The 13392-nt window shown below is 38.8% G+C and overlaps 2 protein-coding genes across 16 annotated transcripts in view; one reads left to right on the top strand and one right to left on the bottom strand.

Annotated features, from left to right (window-relative positions):
• The first annotated feature begins 935 nt into the window (after window positions 1–935).
• faf2 (Fas associated factor family member 2) lies at window positions 936–5641 on the top strand. Of its 2 annotated transcripts, none has more exons than XM_020595292.1 (11): window positions 936–1068; window positions 1996–2064; window positions 2222–2356; window positions 2526–2602; window positions 2697–2835; window positions 2953–3038; window positions 3243–3334; window positions 3962–4139; window positions 4353–4524; window positions 4665–4808; window positions 5234–5641. In XM_020595292.1, exons 1-11 carry the CDS (start codon window positions 1006–1008, stop codon window positions 5414–5416), a joined length of 1338 nt encoding a protein of 445 aa, XP_020450948.1. In that variant the 5' UTR covers window positions 936–1005; the 3' UTR covers window positions 5417–5641. The 2 variants fall into 2 exon arrangements, with proteins under 2 accessions (XP_020450948.1, XP_020450957.1); XM_020595301.1 differs by lacking the exon at window positions 936–1068 and adding an exon at window positions 1617–1921.
• A 1090-nt stretch (window positions 5642–6731) lies between these two features.
• rnf44 (ring finger protein 44) overlaps window positions 6732–13392 on the bottom strand; it is an 18583-nt gene continuing 11922 nt past the window's right edge. For 8 of the 14 annotated variants that reach the window (XM_020595217.1, XM_020595196.1, XM_020595209.1 and 5 more), the window contains 4 exons: window positions 11572–11659; window positions 10916–11037; window positions 10718–10817; window positions 7803–10620 (listed from right to left, as the gene is read on the bottom strand). In XM_020595217.1, coding sequence (XP_020450873.1) covers window positions 10558–10620; window positions 10718–10817; window positions 10916–11037; window positions 11572–11659 — 373 coding nt within the window. In that variant the 3' untranslated portion in view covers window positions 7803–10557. Of the gene's footprint in view, window positions 7101–7802; window positions 10621–10717; window positions 10818–10915; window positions 11038–11571; window positions 11660–13392 lie in introns of those variants that run through there. The other 6 variants (XR_002274557.1, XR_002274555.1, XR_002274547.1 and 3 more) reach the window with 6 other exon arrangements.

Raw genomic sequence — 13392 nt, 5'->3', positions numbered from 1 at the left:
ACAGGTGATCAAATAAATGCAGTTTCACTCATGTAATACAAAATGTGTAATGTTTGTTTGTGTGCGTATGAGAGGAGAACTTGATTGAAGAATTTGGCATCTCTCTGAAAAACCACTACATTTACTGCTTTCAGAAAGAGACATATTGCCATTATAGTCATCTTTTTATTCTAAAACCTCAGAAATGTTGACTGTATTTGTAAAAACTGAAAAAACAAAACTCATTTATGAGGTATTGTTTGCTATTTTGAATTCTAGATAACTAAAAAACAGGTTATCTGTTTTAGTAAATAAAAGATCAAACATCTCTAATATGAAAACTGACATTTACATTTAGGAACGTTTGTTACAAATAAAGTCATGGAGTAGGGTTGCAACTAATCTTCTGTCTTATCTGTTAAACTGCTGGTTATTTGCTCAGATTCTCCGTAGAATCTTAATTTGTAGCCTGTTGTGAAAAAGCATGTTATGAAGTTGTGTTTTGTAGTAATTTTATGTATTTCAGTAGGCTAATTAATTTAGGTAGCCAATATATCAATCGCTTATACTTTGCCATTGGGCACTTGATTAATGTTGAAGTCAAATAGAATGTGAGTAAATCTTTTTCATTTTTGATAGAATATATATATAACACAACCTTTCAGATTAATCTTCAGTACAGTGGACCACGGTTGTGAATGCCCAGGCTTTGTAGTAATTTTATGTATTTCAGTAGGCTAATTAATTTAGGTAGCCAATATATCAATCGCTTATACTTTGCCATTGGGCACTTGATTAATGTTGAAGTCAAAAAGAATGTGAGTAAATCTTTTCATTTTTGATAGAATATATAACACAACCTTTCAGATCAATCTTCAGTGTGAATGCCCAGGCCGCTGTGGTAATCTTGCAAGGTTACATCCACAGCGCTGGGTGGCAGTAAGCCGCAGAGGTTGTGGCAGCACGGTAGCATCAGGGAAAGACAGTTGACGTTTTTACGCCTTGCTAGATGATTGGCGAGGTAAGATGGCGGCGCCAGATGAGCCAGAATTATCTCAGGCGCAGACTGAGAAGCTCCTTCAGTTTCAGGTATATTGTCTAAATTTTACATTAGCACATGTCCGGTTGAAACCTCATATAGTTGTTGATGCTGAATCAGTGTAAACAGGTGGAGCTGTATGTGTTAAAACGTTTTTTGCACAGTCAACTTCGATAACGTTACCCGTTAACTTGACTAGCAGCTAACGTTAGCAAAACTAACACTAGCTAAGAGTGGCTAAGCTCGCTAACAATTTAACGGAATTAAAGGGTATTTGGTGGACGTAAATAGCTTAATGTTTATTATATTTTACTCATAGACATATAACTTTCCTCATACAATATTGTTTATTGACATCACTCATGCTGCGTTTCTGAGTAACGGCATTTTTTAACTTTACGTTAACTTAGCTAATGTTAGGTTTTCACTGACGCTCCCTGAAAACACTTGCTGAGTTAACGTTAGCACAGTGGTCATGATCAAGCTGTCGCTGAAGTTTCTCAGCAACACAACGAAACGAATTTGTTAATTTCATGACAATAACAGTGACGCATCTTTCCTTCCCTTCCCTTTAATTTGTAGCCTGCTCCTCTAATATACGTTTGAACAGCTAGTTGTAATCGCTTGATATTTTGTAGAGCTAGCTAAATTGTGATTTAATGCTATCCTGTTTTGGGCAACGATAACGTAAAACGACTTCTTTTTTTATCTATATTGACATATAATTTAGAGGTAGGTATGTATAATTAAATGTCAGTTATCGGTTATACTTATTTCTTTCTACAACCTCTGACGTTCGGTCCAAGTTACTTTTGTACGTTAACGTTATGGCTCTACTAAACATTTTTATGAGGTATTCATCACAACAAACTAGTACCATATAAGCCACTGAACGAACCCCAGGTACTATACGTACAAACTTCCTTTTTATGAGAAATTTAAAGCCTTCAATCTGACTTTCTTTGTATGTCTAACAGGACCTAACAGGTTTGGAATCAATGGACCAATGTCGTCGAACATTAGAGCAGCATAATTGGAACATAGAGGTAAAGTCTCAGGGTTTGCAATTTGATTTTCATGGTTCTGTATACATTAATATTGATACAGCTTGTGTGAACTGTGCTGGCTTGCCCCCCTCCCCTGCCATTTTTTCCTTATGGTTTATTTACAGACAAATATGATGGTCTTAATTTTGTGTTTCAGGCTGCAGTACAAGACAGACTCAATGAGCAGGAGGGAGTGCCCAGTGTGTTTAACCCTCCAACACCCAGACCATTACAGGTCAATACAGCAGACCACAGAGTATATAGTTACATCGTATCAAGGCCACAACCCAGGGTAGGTCTATAGGCTTGCATGTCTTAGCTTTAGGATGATAGCTCAGTTACTGCCAGCATTTTGTAAAACTTTTGTTAATGACACACAGCTGCATTCTAGCTGGACTTTCTTAATTTATATTTCTGTTGTTTATGGTGTCATTTGGGTTCTTTTCTGTTCTGTTTTCCAGGGATTACTAGGATGGAGTTACTACTTGATAATGCTACCTTTCAGATTTACATATTACACACTTCTGGATATATTCAGGTAATTCAAGCGTATTTGATTTAAACTTGTAGCTGTTAGGTTGAGTAAAGTAATGATTGCCGCACTCTTTTTTTTTTTTGCTCCTTCCTTCAAGGTTTGCCCTGCGATTCATCAGGCCAGATCCTCGCGGTCGTGTTACAGACCCTGTTGGCGATGTTGTGTCTTTCATTCATAGTTTTCAGGAGACGTATGGTCAGTCACACCCAGTATTTTACCAGGGAACATACAGCCAGGTAAGTTCAGAGACAGTGAGGGCAGCATATTTTTTCTGCTTCAAATCAAGTTCAGTCAGTTAGCAAGATAAAACTGCAGTAGGCTGCATTGTTTTTGTTTTACTGTGACACACGTAGGCACTGAATGATGCCAAACGGGAGCTTCGCTACCTATTAGTGTACCTTCATGGGGATGATCACCAAGACACTGATGAGTTTTGCCGGTATAACATATATTTTTATACCAACAATTCCTGTTGTCTTTGTCACACCACTATTAGTGTCACTGAAGCAGTGTGGTTGTTGTTTTTCTTTTTTTTTTTTGCATGTTTTCAAGACAACTCTATAGTAGATTTATATCTGCATACACACACAAAAGGTTCCCTGTTAAATGGTTGTTTTTGTGCTACTGCTCTGTCACTTCCTAGCTCCACGTTATGTACAGAAGAGGTCATAACCTTCCTCAACACACGAATGCTCTTTTGGGCATGCTCAACCAGCAAGCCTGAGGGCTATAGAGGTATGCTAATGTTTTTATGTTTTAACTGACCATATGTTGTAAATCAACTGTTAGTGTAACATGGATGACAGTGATCATGAAAATACCAAGTATCATCACGTATGTGCACATACTATGTCCATCTATTGTATGATGAGGTATGAGATATAAGTCAAACTGGAGGATTTGCAAGTGGAATGTAAAAGTGCCCCTCATGTTTGGCCTAATGAAAGACAGAATAACAAAGGGGAAGTGGTGATTGTCTATATTGAGATTTCTGTCACCATGGTAATGCAGAGAACCTGAAAAATGTTTGTCAAAATCAGAAAAAGATTGAAATAGACAGCAAGTCCTGTGGTATTATCAGTAACTGGGACATTATTTCTAGAAACATGCATGTTGAGTTGCTTGAGTCAGATTGTTTGCTTTGAATGGCACAAACAAAATTTCTTTGTGTTGAGGCGGTAATAGACATAGAAAACTCAGAATTTTGGAACATTAAATTGTTTGCATGCTAACTAACATTAAGGATGAAGCAGAATATGATTTGTTTCATGCATGTGTAAACTACCTACTAATTAAATAAATGCAGAGTAGCAGTACTGTACAAGCAGTAAAATTTGACTGGATAATTTTTGACTGTTTTAGTGTCCCAAGCATTGCGGGAAAACACCTATCCATTCCTGGCCATGATAATGCTGAAGGACCGCAAGATGACAGTGGTGGGGAGGCTTGAGGGCCTCATTCAGCCAGAGGACCTCATCAATCAGCTCACCTTCATCATGGATGCCAACCAAACGTATCTGATGTCAGAGCGTCTTGAAAGGTGCAGAAATCAAATTCACACTAGGTTGCTTTGCTTTACTTGCAGACGTTGTATCAGAGGTAGGTAACATACCAAAAACTGGAAGTTACATGTTGTGGATTTGATTAAAAGTCAAATGCTTGACATTTCATTTTCAGTCTCAGTTTACAGTCCTGTTTAATGCCACATATTGACTTGTCTATAGTAGACTTGTTTTTTTTTTTTCCCCCAAAGGGAGGAGAGGAACGAGACCCAAGTGCTAAGGCAGCAGCAGGATGAGGCCTATCTGGTCTCCCTTCGTGCTGACCAGGAGAAGGAGCGAAAGAAAAGGGAGGAGCAGGAGCAGCGGAGACAAGAGGAGGAGAAGGTTCGACAGAGTGCTCTCGCTGAGGAGCAGAGACGAAGAGTGAGTCTTATTTTCCATTCCACATGGCACTCTGCACATAGAGACCTTAACCAATCATTATTTAAAATAAAATTTCAGACATTTGCCCCTTAACATTCATAAAATTCTTCTCTTAATGATTAACTTTTGTACAACTCCAGACACTGGAAGAGGAGAAGGAGAGGAAGTCAGAATGTGTTCCCCCAGAGCCGCCTGCAGATGATCCAGAAAGTGTCAAAATAGTGTTTAAAATGCCCAATGATACACGAGTAGAGAGACGATTCCTCTTTGGGCAGTCTTTGACTGTGAGTACTAGAGTTATGAAGACCCTGTGTTGTCACGATTTGCTTCAGAACAATTTTTAATTGAAACATGATTTAATTCAATAAAGAAAAAGCAGGGTGCTATATTTTGGCCCTTGCTCTAGTTTACGGTGTCATACAACTGATTTCTGTCCTGTGCCCATTGAGCAGCTGAGGAAGCTTAGCAGACAGTTAAGCTAACTGGTTCTGATGAGCATCAAATCCAAGTACTTTACAATCCGAATTTTAATGTGGAGCGATTTTTTTTTTCCCACTCCCACCCCAGTACTTATGCACTAAAGCACTTTCCTTTGTGTGTGAAAATGTGCTATACAAATAAACTTACATTGTCGTTATGTGATGAATTTCTTCTCTTTCTTGTAGTCATTTGCCTGTTCTAATGCCTGTTTTTTCTTTTTCATTCACAGGTAATATACGACTTCATTTTCTCTTTGAAAGAAACCCCAGAGAAGTTTCAGATAATTACAAACTTCCCTCGCCGAGTCTTGCCCTGCCTTCCAACTGACGAGCAGCCCAACCCTCCCACACTGAAGGAGGCAGGACTCAGCCGCTCCGAGGTCCTTTTTGTTCAGGACCTTACGGACGATTAATAGATGACATACCCTCTCTATGTGGAAACATATTTTCCTCCAGTGCCCCTCCACCCCACATAACATTTTTTTCCTGTCATGCACAAGGGATCATTGAGATAAAATCCTAACCTGGAAATGTTTAAAAGCACCCTGCATCCAGTCCTTGTTCGGTTGTGTTTACAGGGTTCCCAGTAGCCTGGAAAGTCTTGAATTTTATCAAATAAATATTTCTTGAAGTCCTTCCTTGAACTCATCTTTCTCTGTGTGGACAGCTACCAGTTAATTCAAGTCCTTCCTCACCAGCAACTGTTGCAGCATTAATTAATTAATCACATACAGAAATGTACTTTAACAGTAGCATAGCTTTGTGCAAAACCAGAACCATATCCCACATTGACTGATGTTGGGGCAACTGAGGAAGGCAGGTTGTATTAATACCTACTGATAACAAGATGCAGCATGAAGTATGGATTTCTCTGATGGTGCAAATGCCTTTGCTATTTTTACTTTGTCAGAGACTTGATGTTTGATCCATGTATCCTAATTCACCATCCCCTTTGCCTTAAGTTTACACATGCTCCCCCACCTGACTGACCAGCACAGAGACTGGTCTCAGTTCAGTTTGGTACTACTGTGATTGTTAATCTGTGTGGTGTGGAGAGCAAATGTAGTACTTCAGGGAGCAGGTTGGTGGATTTGGACATAAAAAAAAATGTGGAAACCCAGTTTCAAATGGGCCATGACCTGTACATAAGTTAGATATTTAAAATTCTAAGTATACCTGACCTTTTTTTTGACTCATAAAATGACCTAATGCAGGTGGGTTACTATGTAAAAGCAGACTGCCTCAAGCCCATGAAGGATAAAAGACTTAACAGAGGCCACAGCTTTTACATATGGCTTTATATAGTATAGTACAGGTCTGCCCATAGTGTGCCTGTGGCTGCTCATAAATGCCTGTTTTGCCTGTAACATCTAAATGGGCTCATGTAAAGATGTAATTTTCCAACTATAAATTAAAACATTTTAAAAAATGTGGCTTTGAGAATGTACGACACTTGCTTGTGATGATTAGGTGCAGCGAACGGGGTGGCTCTTTTCTGTGCGGTGATTTGATAAGAGGGTAACCCTAACCCTGAAGAGAAAATAATTTTGATGAGTAGGATATTTTCATTAATTTTAAGACTGAACAGTTTTCACTAGAATGCACTTAAGGATTAGTGTTATTTTAAAAATTGCCTTTTAACCTTTCAACAGCTTAATGCCAAGCAAAACAAGCCTGATATTGGTATACATCATACATTTATTAGTGAACAACCCTCTCAAATCAGCCACAACAATTAAAAAAAAAAAAATATGATTGCACTACTTGGTAAAGCATAACTAGCAACTTTCATTTAAAAAAAGTACAAATCTTAAAAATTTCAAACAGTATACAGATGTATATATAATACACTAACTAGTTATGTTAAATGCTACAAACAATATGATTCCAATGGAATGAAAAATTATAACATTAATAAGAACCATTTCCTATATATAATATATATTAGTTGTTTTCTCCCCCACCCCGGAATACAAACATGGAAAAAATGAGGTAACTGTAAATGTGCAAGTACCAAAGCAAAATATCTGCCTAACACAGAACACATGCCCCTGGCTCTGTTGGCAGGTGGGTAGTCTGGTGTTCAGGCAAGGACCCCTAGAGGCCAGGGAGAGTAAGAACAGTAAACCACTATCCCACCACAGCAAAAAATCATTGGTAAACAATAAATGGCATCTATTGAGCAATCAGTCACAAATCCTAAATAAACTTTAGCTGCTTATTGGAACACATTTTTGCACCATACAAGCTGTGAGATTATTCATTAACTCTTAACAGAAAGACTACAAGACTCTATTCTCAGTTGTCATTAAAAATGTCCTCATTACCTAGTCCTTAATGGGAGGTTCTCTTTATATTCATTAGGGTAGCTGGATAGTCAATTAAATATTTACTCCAAAAATAATAGTGCTAACATTAACATGAATTAAGGTATCTATACGTGAACAATACATTTTAAGCTATTGATACACTGAGAGCAAATGCCTGATAGGCAGGTACAGTACTACAATGAAATAAGTATGACAACACTTTCTTCTTTTTTTTTTAAATCCCTTAAACTATATTGATTTTCACTGACATTGTTTAGGGGTATTAGTATAACATGCTTTAAGAATACATGAGATCCATGACAAACTATTGCATTCACGCAAGTGAATTTTCATACCTAAAAGCAAAACATCTAGCACCTTTTCACTATGGCTTTTGATAAACTACAGTAGTTTCAGAGCATGTAATTTTCAGTCGTTAGGGCAATAACAGTAACACAATGTATGTAAGAATTTCTGGATTCAAGACCAGTTTTTTTTTTCCTTTTCTATAAAATGAAGTTAGCGCAATAAAATCTTGTAGTCATTCAGTTCTGTTACAAATGTGTGCAGTACAATGCATGGCAGTTATCAGCTGAGCGTTAAGATTCAAACCCCCAGAACCCAAAGCCAACTAGAACTAAAAATCAATTGGGATCTGGTTGACAAGCATGCATATTGTGCACCACTATAAAGGTCCCCACCAGATTTTGATATCCTCCACTAAAACACACTTGTTTTACTTTTTTTTTTGTTTTTTAAGTCATGCAAACATCTCTGAAGTAGATCTGGGAGTGAATTAGGTAGGATAGTGTGCACGGCGGCACATTTAAGAAATGGGATCACAACCGCTATGTCTCAACATATGGTTTGAGTACAAGAACAAAATTCAAACAGGTCTGAATAACACACTTGTAATGGGTTGCAGTGTACATTGCCTCTTTTCAGTGAATATTAATAACATATTTACTGATCTTTTTTCTTGCATGCCTGTCTTTAAATTATGTAATATCTACTATTTCAGACAAAACAGAATATTATAATTGATTACATTAAATTATGGTCTGAGAAAAACGACCAAACTAAATTCAGATATACCCTTTTCATGGCATCTTTTCCATTTAAAATGGACTGTTCTCTATTTTTATATACTGAGAGGCCCTGAGTGATTTTTTAAACTTACAATATATGCCAGCGAATAGATATGTACACATAGGTTAATTCTCAAAGCTGTGGGTGTTAACTCATTAAATGGCTTCTTCTTTTCTCTTGAAGGTGGCACACACGTCAAAGACATTCACTTAAGAAAAAAAAGTAAAGAAAAAGGCAAGATCCCTTTACACATAAAAGCAAAGGTTACAACTGCCTGTTAGTGCTTACTGGGGGGCAGTTAGAAGACAGAAGTTCATTTGTTGTTCTTTTCCCCTCACACCCCAAATGTATCCTGTTGTCTTAGTGAGAGCACAAGCAGGGAACTGAAGTCTCAACAGCGTTTCTGCATTACCAAACACTCCAACTCGGTGTCGTTTTTATCGTGTGGGATACAGACAGCTGGCATATTGTGGAGTGTCACCAGTGACTTCTACAAGGGTTTTCAACATTCTTCTGTCTTCAAATGTTTATCTAAAAGCATTCACACTGAAGCTATACATGTTGCTCTTTTACAACACTATTACAATGGCCTAAGGTAATGACCTGACCAAGTTAGCAGAGTATATCACATACCATACACAAACATTGTTAGTGCTCCGACTGTTTCCTTCAACGTATATTCTCCAGAAGATAAAACCAATAAATAAACCATTTTTTTAAAAACAGCATACATTTAAAACAAGTGGAAATGACAAAAGTATTCTCAGGATTAATAATAGGTTTGTGCTTGTCAAGGTCATAAGAAGGCAGAGCTGAAATCTTGAACAGTAGGCTATATTTGTATATTGGATTTAGCTCACAAACAAAGAAATAAAAAGCCCAGTCTTCCTACAAGGGGAAGAAAAAGTTCATTTTAAAACTCGCCACTCACTGCACATATTGCTTTCTGCACAGGCCTCCAGAACTCTATGGCATCAGCAAAGCCTTCAGACGAAGACTCCCCATCCTTAAACGCAGTCATGGTGGAACCACATGCTAGTCTTCCCTCATGGCTCTTTCTGAATAAGTAAGCAGTTCTTTTAGTATGCATCTTTGTCTCATTTTTCTTAAAATTTGATCATTTTGGTGGCAATGCTTGATTAAAATATTGCTAGTCAGAATCAACAGTTCATGCAAATCCTAGCATGCTGCCCTGTATCCAGTGGTTACACAATGCATTGGCTCTGTGAACAGGACAAACATAGACACACACACACACACACACACACACACACACGTACGCACTTGCCAGAGGAACCATGCTGACGTGGAGGTTGGATGTAGCACTTGTGCAGTTACGCCAGATGACCTCGGAAAGACGCAGCCCACTGTTCTGTGACTGCTTTTTGTACAGATCTGTGTTCCAGAGTGGATTATCTGGGGTAGAAGACACCCCGTGGTTGCATGTCCCATCACTTGCAGTCCATAACCTCAGGCTTAACAGAATCCGCATTTAACCACAGCACATCACACTTTCACAATAGCATTGGCAACATCTAAAACAAACAAGGGGTAAAACTGTTGAAATTATCAATACATTATTGCAGAACATACATTATTAACAAGTCACTTTGCCCAAACACCTACACAAACATGCATCTATGATGGTCAGACGTTGCCTCCAAACACAGATACTCATGTTGAAGTATTCCTATTATTTTTTTCTGCTAATTGCACAAGGTGTCCAGCCTATCATCCTCCAGGCTCCTGACTCACCTCTTCCAATGCAGGACTCTCCACTATTCAAGAACACCACAACCAATTCCACTAAATAAAAATGAAACCCTGTAAACAAAAGCAGCAAATAATGCATTGTATGGAAAATCTTTGGACTCTGCAACGAGGGGGTGGAGAAAGAACTGGCTGGCAATCCCAGAACTCTGGCTATAGGCTGCAATAGGCAGTGGGTTTCGTGAGACTTGGACAATGAAGCACAGCAGAGGTACAACAGGCTCCAGAAACAATCCTGGATTGCTTATTATTTAGGAAAGGGGGCAGGAATAGTGGGTTGATAAGCTATATTTACTGGAGGACGCAGGTTAGGTGGCAGGTGTCCCCAGTTTTTGGGTCAGCCTCTGGTGTGTGCAGCTTTCCAGTTCAGCACTCAGAGACAGTTCTCACTCCACCTCGCGGTGTACGTCCGAGGCATCGGCTCGGCAGATAGGACAAGTACGATTGGTCTGGAAGACAAGTGGAAACCGGGTATAAAGACATTGCATCAAAATATTTATATTAAACAATGTGCACACTATGAAATGGAGACAGGCATCAACTTACCTTTAACCATTTATCCACACATTTGGCGTGGAATTCATGGTTACAAGGTAATACTCGAAGTAGCTGCCTACACTCAAAGTCACTAAAGCACACAACACACCTGAGGAAAAGAGAGTAGAAGAAGGAGTAACTAGGACATTGTCTATATGGGCTAAGTATAAAAGTTTGTTTTATTAAATGGGTGATGAAAAGGCTTACAGAGTTTGCTCAGACAGATGATTCTCTGGGTTGAATCTGTAGGACGGAAGTTGCTCTATATCTGCTTTTGTGAGTCCACGCGGCTTTGCTTCCCCTAACCTCTCGGCCAGATTTAGTAATGCCTACACACAGAGAAAGAAAGCACAATGCCAGTGATGTTTTGGGTCTGTCATGTACTACTTAAAATGTATTTATTGGAACTAACGGAGATTTTCAGCTGAACCTCCACCCCTTAAAAAAAAAAAAAACATAAAAAAATATATATAAAAAACATAAAACTTTACAAATATTAAAAAAAAAAAAAAAAACACCCAGTCGTCTATTAGAAAACAACACAAGCAGAATAAATACACAGGGAGGAGGAGGATGGAGGGAGGGAGGCAGAGAAAGGGAGTGAGCTTTATTTTTCCACCCTGCTGAGGGTGCACGTGAGCAAGCATGTCAGTTTTATGGCGAGACTGATTTACTGGAGTTTTTAGTGTACTTTTGGTTTTTCTATATTTAGTACTTTTACAACAGTGACTGATCAATGGTGAGAAATTCATTTTTATGTATGCAAAGACATGGAAACATGATTCTGTTATATATAGTATACAATCAAATTGTGGAGAAAGCTTACATGTGGCCTAATTTGGTTTTCATCCAACCACACTAACCTCATAATTCTCCATCTCCACATCGTCTACATCCAGGTCTAGGCTGATGGCTGGGCCCACTGCTGTTGGAGGCACAGGAAGCATTGATCTGTGCAGAAACAGAGAAGCATAACAAGTTGAGCAAACTTTAACACAATCTCTGCATATGTACTGCGATAATTAGCAGAGATACAAAAGTCAGAAGTCAGGTTTAAATGTAGCATAGCGTGACTTGAAGTGTTGATGATGACCAAATATGACTGGATACCTACTGTAGATTGGTAGATTGCTGTTATATGCTCAAAACAAAAGAAATACACATGCAAACAAAACAAACTGTAGCTATATTGGTATTAGATGCTAAAAACACAGCCTAGTGAGCTGTATGCTATAAGCCAAATGACTGATTGCAGTGCAAATACCGTAAGCTGTTTCAGAAAAACAGGACCTTCATATTTAGCAGTTTCTAAAAGTGAATCCTCATGTTAACTTGAAAGGTCCAAATGCATTCTCTACTCACCTTTTTCTCAGTTGTAAACTATAGTCTAGTAATTGTATACAGCTTTGGCATGCGCTGCGCGGAGTGGCAGCAAGTTTCAGCAGCTCTGGTCTCGTCGGGTTTTCTTTCGTGTTTTTATTAAGTTTTCCAGTGTTTGCTTTGTGTTATTCTCTTACTGTAGTCCTTAGTGGTGGTGTGCTACCAGGAGTACAAATTGTTACTGCGTTTGCATTATGATTCTTACTATTTTGCGAGCTCCGGAGTCAGGAGACGCCGGTTGCATTTACACCCAAGCCAACTACTAGCACTCAGAAACGACCGGCCACCTCACGAGGAGAAGCTGGAGATTCCCTCGGAAATACAGCATAAAATGCAGGGCAGCAGAGGCGGCATAACGGAAGTATAAGCCATGTTTACCATCTGTCGTTATGGGTAACGTGCGGTCCCTCTCCAACAAGATGGACGAACTAACAGCACTAATGAGACCGCAACATGAGTATAGGGAGAGCAGCCTGCTATGATTTGATTTGATTTATTCTTTCAAGCATGTAAAGACAGTTGATATGTCAACACACATAATTTTACACATATCCAACAAATGCTAATCCAATATCAATTTGCTTATACCTAGTACATGCTTGAATGGAGTAGGAAGAAGTCAGACTTATCCAGTCCTACCCCATGAATACAGCAGACAAGAAGGATCTAATGGTACTTACTGATCTCTGGTCAGGTTCAGGTGATGAGCCCTTCTCTGCAATTCTTCTCCTGTAAGACAGAGTCCAGAATTATTTCTGAAAAACAGTTGCTATTTTTAAAAACATATCATCATGTTTAATGTTAATATCATAAAGCACAGACCACACAATTCCTCCTGAACTCCACATTTTTAAAACCTAAATTCCTTAGATTTCTCTAGATCTTACAGTGATACTTCTCTGTCAGCAACAAAGTGCATTTAAATTACGATTTTACTACATATCATCTCATAATACTGAGGAATAGTGAGAGTGATGAGTACATGAACTTATTCTTCAGGTGGCACAACAAAATCCATTGCGACCAACATTGGGGTTTGCTAAATCTACTGTATGGCAACTGTGTCAAGTTTCACTTTTCTGTAGTATATGAAACAAGATCTGAAATTCATTCATATGACTCAAGTGCCTATTTTGAGACGTACTGAATCGAAGAGTAATATATGATGTGTCGCTACCTCCTTGCTAACAGGGCACTCATCTCCTCCATGAGCCCTCCTCCTCCAGGCAGAGGGCCGTTGCCTCTGGCTTCAGATTTGGCCCCTCCAGCCCCTGGCATGGCTGCTGCCAGAGCGGCCGCCGCCT

The sequence above is a fragment of the Monopterus albus genome, unplaced genomic scaffold, assembly GCF_001952655.1.
Source record: "Monopterus albus unplaced genomic scaffold, M_albus_1.0 scaffold2.1, whole genome shotgun sequence".
Lineage (NCBI taxonomy): Eukaryota > Metazoa > Chordata > Actinopteri > Synbranchiformes > Synbranchidae > Monopterus > Monopterus albus.
Note: the sequence above shows the minus strand (reverse complement) of the source record. Positions and strands in the feature narration are given on the sequence as shown.